Here is a 10,000-nt window from a genome sequence, read left to right as displayed (position 1 = left end):
GGAATTATAGATAGATGGATAGAGAATAGATAAAAATAAAGTTTCCGATTATGAAACCATGATAGAAATAGGTAGAATAAAAAGCTGAGCCTATATAAACTAGGACATAATTTCTCTTTGGAGATGTGGAACGATGAAATATAATGAATCGGTCTGTTATACATTGTTTTCAGTTTTTAGAAGCCATTAGGACATTATGGTAATTGTAAACGTAATGTGACATGTCTTAAAAGCTTATAATATATTCATATATTACCCTAACATATTCAGTGCTTTTATTTATTAGATGTTAGGACTAAAACACCAGATAATTAAAGCTTTTTTTTTTTTTATTCTAGTTTCAGAATGATCATGACCCAGAAGCAGCTGGTGATATTAGGGGCTGTTCTCACCTCCTGCATAGTGGCCATCATCACAGGAGTTGTTGTTGGTAAGATGGAGTTTATATTCTGCTATGTCATTTTCTTACATAACAACTTCTTTTGCAACTAGATATTTAATTTTGGTCAATGCTACTCAAGGAAGTTAAGATAACCTAGTTTTTATTTCAGTTACCTGATCTGTAGTAAAATTCCAGATCCAAGTTCTCTATAAAAAAATCTCTTCAAGAAAATTAAATAATCATAAAATTAGATATTCAGTCTATCTTGGAGTCTCACTTACTGCTTCGAAATCTGAAGCAATATATTCTTAACCTTTTAAAGTTCACCCCAAGGTGGTATGGAAAAAAAAAAAAAAACAGGCAACATGTAGATCATTGGGTCATCAGGCCTGGTGCTCACATCGTAAATGCGAATCTTTCCTATCCCTGTCCGTCTTCACCTGGACTAAGTGTATTTACGAGTATAATGGTCAATTAATTGATATTAACTATTCATTTACTGGTCTTGTTATGCCAAGTCTTGCTTTGCTTGCAAATAAACATTATCTCATCGCAGTACATGTTGCGCTATGCAACAAAAGTTTTGTGGCCCAGCTACCTACATACTACTCAAAAACCATTTTATTATGTTATTATGTCAACAAATACAAGAATATTTCATTCATAGGTATTTATTTGTCAAATCTTAAACAATTCGCGCAATAATTGCATGCAATGAAATATTCCGTTTAGATGCCTCAGTAGAGTGTAGATATGATCCTTATGGGATATTTCAGATCATACCAGTTAACGTTTTCATGATGATACTACTCATGATTTTGCTCACCTATTAAACCTTTGACAACAATTATTTTCCATAATTTTTTCTTAACAAATACTTACTATTCCAATCATGACTTATATGGCTTTCATCAACTCTTTGCCATAGTTATATTTGATAACTTTTTCATGATTTTTTTTTCAAGATTTTACCTTCATGATTGTTTTTTTTATATATCAAGACTGTTTATCAGTTATTTATCAATTTGAATTGATTATAGCTATATGAAAGAAGCAATGAGATGATTTAGTAATTTAGTTACTAACAGGAAAATGATAAATCATTAGCAATATATAAATACAATAATATAAAAAGGTATAACACTTCGTCAGTTGTTATGAAAATGTATAGTATGCTTATTCTAAAGAGACTGGAGAGAAAGATTGATGAAAAGCTAAAAGATGAACAAGCAAGATTTAGAAAAGGTAGAAGTTGCACTGACCAAATTTTGGTTATGAGACATGTTGTACAACAATGGGTAGAATATAGAAATCCGCTTTTTATGGCATTTGTGGACTATGAAAAAGTCTTTGATAGTGTGCACTGGCCAGTTTTGTGGAGAGTCCTGCGTTATCATGAAATTCCTCATAGATATGTAAATTTGATTAAGTCTGTTCATGAGCATGGCAAGTGCAAAGTTACTGTTAATGGAGTCTTATCAAATGAATTTCCAGTGAACAGCGGAGTACTACAAGGGAATGTGTTGTCACCTATGGTGTTTATCCTCCTCGTGGATTTTGCAATGCGTAGAACAGTCAGAGATGGTAGAGAAGGATTGGACTGGATTGGTGATAGGAATTTAGCAGACCTAGAGTATGCTGATGATGCTGTCCGTGTTAGCAGAACACCACAGGATATGAAAATCGGGCATACCAGAATGCATGAAATATCACACCAGGTTGGGCTGAAGATAAATAGAAGAAAGATATAGATGATGAGAACGGAGTATGCAATGGAAGATGAAATATCATTGGAAGGAGAAAGGATTAATGAGATAGAATCATTTAAGTATTTAGGAGCTATGATCTCCAATACAGGGTCTTTAGAATTAGAGTTTAATGAAAGATTGAAAAAAGAAAATCAGACAATGGCTAGGTTAAGTAAAATTTGGAAATCAAATCGCCTGAAATTACATATAAAAATCGACTATATATCAGTTTAGTGAGAGCGGTGTTACTCTATGGACATGAGTCATGGTATGACAATGAAACAATCTCCAGTAGATTTAGTAGATTTGAGAACAAAGGCCTCAGAAGGATATTGGGAGTTAAATGGCAGGACAGGATTGGAAATGAAACTATAAGAGAGATTACTCGAGTGTCATATGTTGATGAGATCATGATGAGGGGTAGATAGAGATGGTTTGAACATGCTCTTTGCACTCCCCAAAAGAGATTAGTTCACCAAACATACAGTTGGGCTCCACAAGGCACTAGAAGAGTTGGAAGACCCAGGCGTACATGGCTGAGGACTATGAAGCGTGAAGTATATGATGAATGGAGAAGTATTCAATTAAAAGTCCAAGAGAGAGAGACGACTGGCGAAATCTAACAGAGGCCCTTTGTGTCAATAGGCATAGGAGGCGATGATGATAAAATCTGTACATTATTTACAAATACTGCCTCATCTTATGGAACATTACAAAACAGTTCCTGCTGTCTATAAGGCACAGTGCCACTTTGCAGTCTTCACATACCAGAAGTGACATGTGAATGTGGCTTCTCCTAGAGCAGAAATTGCATGTCTGTCTAATCTGGACATGATTTGGCATATTGAGAGACGTGGCATCCTTGCAGGATTCAATGATAGGAACAACTGCACATTGGCCACGCTTATGAATAGGCAATTCCTGATGACCCTGATGCTGAAATACTTTGAAGTTCTGCAGCCAAATGATGTCAAAGTAGAACTCCCCGAGATGCATAGGACTACACTGGAATACTAGAGTCCATTTTCTACAGAATCCAGGAATTACTGATAATGATATCAAAGATATAGCCTATATAAAGAGCCTCATATATTACCTCTTTTGTGTAAGGGGGTCTTGTAAGGTTGGGTCAACATGATACTTTTGTCAATTCCACTCACTTCACCCACAGGATTCACACTGACCTCACTGGACAAGATCATCACCATGCTGTTGTCCTTCCATTTAACCACTAGGATGTCGCCAGAAGAGACATATTCCAGCGTGCCCCTCTGTACCGACATCATATTTATCTTGACTGACTACAAACATCTATACTGGGACCTCAAGTATTCAGCCACTCCTTTGCTGGTGAAATAGTTGTTGAGACACAAAGTAGAGTTCTTTGGGTTCTAGTAGTTCTTGACCAAGGTGACAACAATCTTTGTAGTGAATGATATCTCCTCCTCTTTGGACAGTGTTGTACTGTGGCTCGAAAAGATAGACTCCCCATGGTACATTAAATGTATCATGGGCAAATCCATTGTTTGAAAATAATATTGTTTGTGGTTAATGTTTTGGTATCTTTTCAAGATTCGATCTGCATTATATGGCTGTCTCGTGGCTGCACTACTGTTTGATTTATAGTCTTTGATTTTTTTCCTTTATCCTGTAGTTCTGTATTTGCAAGATAAAGTAACACATCCAAATAAATGGTTATTCATTTAGTTATAAAGTTAGCCATGTTTCCACTAGTTAAAAGAAACACTGTGCTTTTGTGCCCTATAGTGTGTGGGGCATCAATATAAGGGCAAAAGAAAATTATAATTAGGATTTAAAGACAGCATTCAAAATGTTTAATATCATTACTGTGTTCCCCTTCTTGTACAATAATCTCTTCCTTTAAAACTAATATCAGCTATTAACTAATGCATTCATTAATATGTTGAACAGAGGAGAGAGAGAGAGAGAGAGAGAGAGAGAGAGAGAGAGAGAGAGAGAGAGAGAGAGAGAGAGAGAGAGAGAGAGAGAGAGCCCTTATATTGATGTCCCATATACTATCGGGCACACAAGCACAGTGTTTCTTTTAACTAGTGGGAACATGGCTAACTTTATAACTAGATGCTTAACCATTATTTTGATGTTTTACTTTTATCCTGTAAATACAGAACTAAAGATTATAGGAAATAAATCGTATGTCAATTTGCTCGTATCTCAATAAAAAAATTTCCATATAAAATAACTGAGAAAAATTTAATCCATTGCTGCCCTGTAAAAACACCCAAATGAATGATAATAACAGTGAAAAAACATGTTTTTAATTGTCATACTGTACAGTATGAACATACTTTACATACACTCACAAAATTACATAAATAATTACGGTGATATGCAATGAAATATGGTTTTATTATGGAGTTCTTACCTTTGAGACAGATGATAGTGGCTAACTATGGTGTGTGTGGAGGAGGGAGGGAGGATGGGAAGAAGAGAGAACTAGACAGTACCGTATTTACTGTTCCTTACGAATAGCTTAACACTTAAACTAAAACCAAATTTACTGAACTTAGCTTAATGTTTTTTTTTTCTAATTTCTTTTCTTATCTACTTTTTATATTTTTTAAAATTTTGATTTGTATTTTTTACTGTTTGAGGAGTGTACATATCATCAATGTACTCCTCTCCTCATGGCATGCCAACTCACTCACGCGGACACCAAACCCATGTTTCTCAGTAATTACATGTTTTAACTCTGTCATTAACTTGTGTTTTTTTCTTTTCAATATCAACATAACCACTCATTTTCTTAGGACCCATCAATTATTATGAAGAATGTTCACAAATATGTAAGTAACGCAAACACAATACAGGAAAGGCTCAGGAAATGTGTACTGAAGTTGACAATCTCGTGAAATAAACGAGTGATGTGAGCTTAGAGTGTTTCCAAGTTCTCGGCCACCTAGTGCTAGCATCTGTAAGCATGCTTGTATTTCAAGACTGTGCTCATATCTCAATGCAAAATTTTACTTGGAGTGTTTCTCATATCTCGGAATGCTCATAAGTTAGAGCACTCGTATGACAAGTTATTACTGTATTGGACAACTTCATGAGTGGCATAAAAAATGTTAAAATAGAACCAGATATTGAGAAGTATTCGGTTTGCAGAGCAATGAGTCATTGAAGTTGACTAGTTCTGGTCATAGGTCCTATTCACCACTAAAAAAAATATTTCATTCCACCAGCCACAGGAAACTTCACTGTTGGGAGGCAAACAAAACACTTTATGCCCAAAAGAATATATAGAAAGAGGTAAGAAGTGGTCATGTGTCACTGAGCATGTGGTGGTGCGTATTAACCGAGATAAATCGAAGATTTACTGTTGAGCAGTATTTGGAAATTTTGGGAGAGGTCATATTACCAAAAGTTAGAGCCTAGACATATCCATATCCTGAGCTGATCATATTCGTACAGGTAGAAATAATTATACATTATTTAAAATTCTCAAAACCTCCTGTAACACACATGCGCGCATGTACTTAGGTACAGGAACAAAAGTTCTTAATCCCAACATATATTAGGCTGTCATCACAATAACATGAACGAGAAAAAGAGGGATATGTAGATGTGGTACTGAATGGAGACCTACCTTTTTTATTCCCCTTTGACCTTCCCCTTACAAGCTATTACTCCAAATGCTTCTTAGCTACCTGACTCTTACAATACACTAATTTTCATATTGGTGTATATATGAAAATACTACTAATAAATGAACATGAACATCATGAAACCAACAAAAATAGAGTACATAGAGTGTTATTGCTCTCATCCAGAAATTTTCAACATAATGGTGAACCAATGGTTGTTCGACAATGATATTTTTGTTAGTCTGCCGAGACATGGTTATAACTTAAAATAATTTCCTCATTTTAGCACAACAAATACCTTTTCTAATGCTTTTTAGAGAGGAGTTGAGATGGAGGTTTTTAGCTAGGTCCCTCGCTATGAGAAACAATCGTAACAGTAAATATGTTAGGAATCCTTTTGATCAAACTCCTATCAGATCTAAAGTGCCCAAGCCTTTGAAAGTACAGTTGAAAAATTATGCCAAAGAAGTAGATTTGTTAATAGCACAGATAAAAAAGGTAGGATATCCCAAGTCTCCCCCTTGGTGTGATTCACCTGTTGAAATATGTTTTATGGTAGGAGGGAAAAAAATCTTACCCAGTAAGGTAATGAAAAGTTAGTTTTTAAATCATGCTGCTCAGCATCGTGGGAAACATGTTTTTACGGATGGTTCCAAATCGGCTGCAGGAATAGGAAATGCAGTTGTGGTGTGGGATATTGTTTTTATAAGGAAACTTGCATCCTCTTGTTCAGTATTTACTGTTTAGCTGTATGCAATAATTCTTGCTGTCTGATATATTGTTAATAATAGTAATCAAAATAGTTTTTTATACAATTTTTACATATTCCAATAGTGTTTAACTTTCTATTAAACAAATTATACTAGCCCATCATTTAGTACAAGGGGTGCAGGATTGGTTAGTACATCTGCAGTCCATGAAGAATATCAGTGTTCACTTCTCTTGGGTTCCAACCCATGTTGGGGTGGATAGGAATGAACGAGTAGATAACCTAGCTAAGAAGGAAGCTTCAGGACTACTTAACCCATCACCCATTAGTATTCCTTACAAAGATTTTGAAAGTAAGATATGTTTTCACTGTAAAAATAAGTAGCTGGTTCGATGGTCTGAACTGACTACCAATGCAAAATTGAAACAAATCCACCCTTCTGTAAATGAATAGTCATCCTTTGATTCTACAAGTAGGAGGGATAGCATCATTTTAACTAGACTGCGTATTAGTCATACACATGCAACCCACAATCATTAAATGAAGAGTGGGGAAGGGAGATGAGCCCCTCTTTGTAATACCTATCAAGTGACAATGGATATAAAAAATATTCTAGTCAATTGTCTTGTTTTCAATCTTTAGAGGAGGACACATTTACTCCAGGGCAAACCTTTAAGAGATAGGCTGGGGGAAAATTGTAATACCCTGAACTTAGAAAAAAAAACATACAGAGTATTGGGTTATAAAACGAGTTTTAATTAAATCTAATAATTTATCAATTTAATCGTTATAATCTCTTCTTATTTCATATTTAGATGTTATTGTATGAAAGTGGTGTGGTTGGTTTTGCAGGTTAAAATGATACCAAATGGTGTGTGTGTACAGGTATGGCTCATTAATTTGTATTTTATAGTGCTGAATGGACTTTGGTGACCCAGTGCCTGGCTTGAGGTGTAAATTCCATATTCAATTCAATTCAATTCAATTCATATTCTAAGGATTGCTCTGCTATCCACACTGCAAGGATTAGGAAACAAAGGTTTGGTGATCAACATCACCAGATAGACCTGTTGGACTCCCCGAGCAAGGGTTACAAACAAAACCAAATAGAGTCAGTTTGGGGCTTCCTTGTTAAGGCATGAGAGCTAGGAGAAAGATGTAGGCAGCAGTTCTTCCAGCATACACAGAGAGAATGGAACACACTTCAAGGAAAACCACTTATCATGGAAAACCTAGTGAAGTCCATGCCCAGTAGGCTGCAAGAGGTGACTGAAAATAGGTGATGGATTCATTGATAGGTTGGAGTTTCCAGTTGCATAAAAGTTTCATTATCTCTACTACTATCTTGTTTTTTTTTATCTTTACTATTATCATCATAGTATACGTATCAGAGGTGTGTTAATCCCAGTGTAAATTCTATTTAGTTAAAGCCACAACATTAATAATTAGTTAACGTTTTAAATATTAGTAGTAATACTACTATCTTTAGTATGTTAGTAATTTCAATGGTACAGTAAATGCATTATAGAATTGTTGTCATCATTCTGAATTCCCATTACCTTCCTTTCTTGTTCTGCAATGAATATTTAAGTAATAATTTAACAAATAATAATTTAATGAAAAACTTTCTATTGTTTTTTTTTTATTATTCCCTCCATTGATGCATATCTTATAACATTGGTTATAATAGAAGATGCACCATGTGATGCATATCAACAATACATAAAGTTGACTAACTATATTATAAATAATTTAACATGCCTTAAACAACTAACAACATGGTAAAAATCATGTAAAAGTGGAAATGTTAAAAATTCAAACTGACTCAAAGTTCTTACTGGAATTATTTTAGTTCAAAGAAAGTATACATTAAAATGAGGAAAAAAGAGCAAGCTAATTTAAAAGGCAATAGAAAAGAAAATTACCCTTTGAAAACTGTTGATTATGCTAAATGTTTCGGTACCTTTTGAATATTCAAACTGCCATATATGCTTGTCTCATGACTGCTCTTCTGTTCGATTTATATATGTTTATTTACTCTTCATAATCTATAGTTCTATATTTACAGGATAAATGTAAAATATCGAAATAGATGGTTAAGAATACAGTTACGTAGTCAGCCATGATTCCACTATGGTGTGTCTGTACCTTGAGGTCGGTTCAAGGAAGGGAGTGGCCGATTCTAGAATTTCAATGAGTCAGGCACTACTAGTTTGACGCCCAATTACAACGTTTGTACCGTACATGTTTCACACACGCTCATACAATATAATGTTATTTCTTTTTCATCTCTTCCTCTCTCTGCACTGATAATAGAACAACCTGTTTAAGCTTCTAATAACATTTTTTTAATTGTTTGAAATTTTGTGACATTCTTCCTCTCAAATGCTGGTATATAAGCTCGATACCTGTTGAATAGATTTTATTCGCATTCACCTCGCCTCTGTTAGAGCCTAACAATTATGTTGCCACATTGGTGACGACAGATGTGAATACTCCACACCCCCTTTATCACCCACCCATTCGCCCTACCCTTTTTACAATGTCGCCGACCGAGCCTGACTCTTCGACACATGCTGCCACAATGAAGTGCAGTTTTCCATCAAGGGCGTAACTCATTCAAGCAGCAAAGCAGATTATGTCCTCATGACCATCCACGTGGACACTTTCCCAGAAATCTCTGATTGGCTTTGTAACCAAATAGAATATGATGCCCTAAAAAAATACTTCCTGGAGCAGCACTCACAATGTCCACTTAGTAGCTGCCAACGGATCTGAGATCCCCACTCATGGGTGCAAGACACTCACATTATTGTTTTGGAGGGCCAAAGACCATTGTTAATTCCCGTAGCGAACGTAACATTGCCAGTACTTGGTGCGAATTTCCTTGCATGTTTCCACATCCTAGTTGATGTGGGGCATTAACAATTAGTCAACGCAAACTCATAATAGTCTGCATCTCTTCAACCTGCCCCATCCGACCTCACTTTTCATATCAATGCACACATGAAGGCCTACATCCACCTCCTCATCTCGTACCCGGAAGTCTTCTGTCCTGAACGCCCACGGTTTCCGCCACACACGGTATTTATCACCATATCAAGACGACGGGGCCCTTAGTATTTGCTAAATTCAGGTGTCTGGCCTTGGATCATCTGGCAGCCGGCCCTGGATCATCTGGCAGCCGTTAAACAAACATTCACCGAAATGGAAGAAATAGGCCTTTACCAATAGTCCTCAAACCCATGGCTGTTGCCCTTACACATTGTCTTGAAGAAGGATGGCCCCATGTGTCCTTATGGTGATTACAGGTGTCTGAACATGCAGACAGAACCGGATCTCTACTTCCTCCACAACATCGCTGACATTACCTCCTACTTGCACAAAGCAAAGGTGATCTTCACTCTTGACGTTTTGAATGGGTATCATCAAGTGCCCAAGAACCCAGAAGATATCCCTAAGACCACCATCACCAACCCCCTTCAATACTTACAAATTCAATTACCCCTGTTTTGGCCTTCATAGTGCTAGGGCCACT

General features: G+C 36.0%; 1 protein-coding gene across 2 annotated transcripts in view; it reads left to right on the top strand.

The window, feature by feature from the left end:
• The window catches only part of LOC137646981 (scoloptoxin SSD14-like), a 379,610-nt gene that overhangs the window by 60,837 nt on the left and 308,773 nt on the right, over window positions 1–10,000 (top strand). For both annotated transcript variants that reach the window (XM_068380053.1, XM_068380054.1), the window contains exon 2: window positions 339–430. In XM_068380053.1, coding sequence (XP_068236154.1) covers window positions 346–430 — 85 coding nt within the window. In that variant the 5' untranslated portion in view covers window positions 339–345. The remainder of the gene's footprint in view (window positions 1–338; window positions 431–10,000) is intronic.

The sequence above is a fragment of the Palaemon carinicauda genome, chromosome 9 (assembly GCF_036898095.1).
Source record: "Palaemon carinicauda isolate YSFRI2023 chromosome 9, ASM3689809v2, whole genome shotgun sequence".
Taxonomy (NCBI): domain Eukaryota; kingdom Metazoa; phylum Arthropoda; class Malacostraca; order Decapoda; family Palaemonidae; genus Palaemon; species Palaemon carinicauda.
Note: the sequence above shows the minus strand (reverse complement) of the source record. Positions and strands in the feature narration are given on the sequence as shown.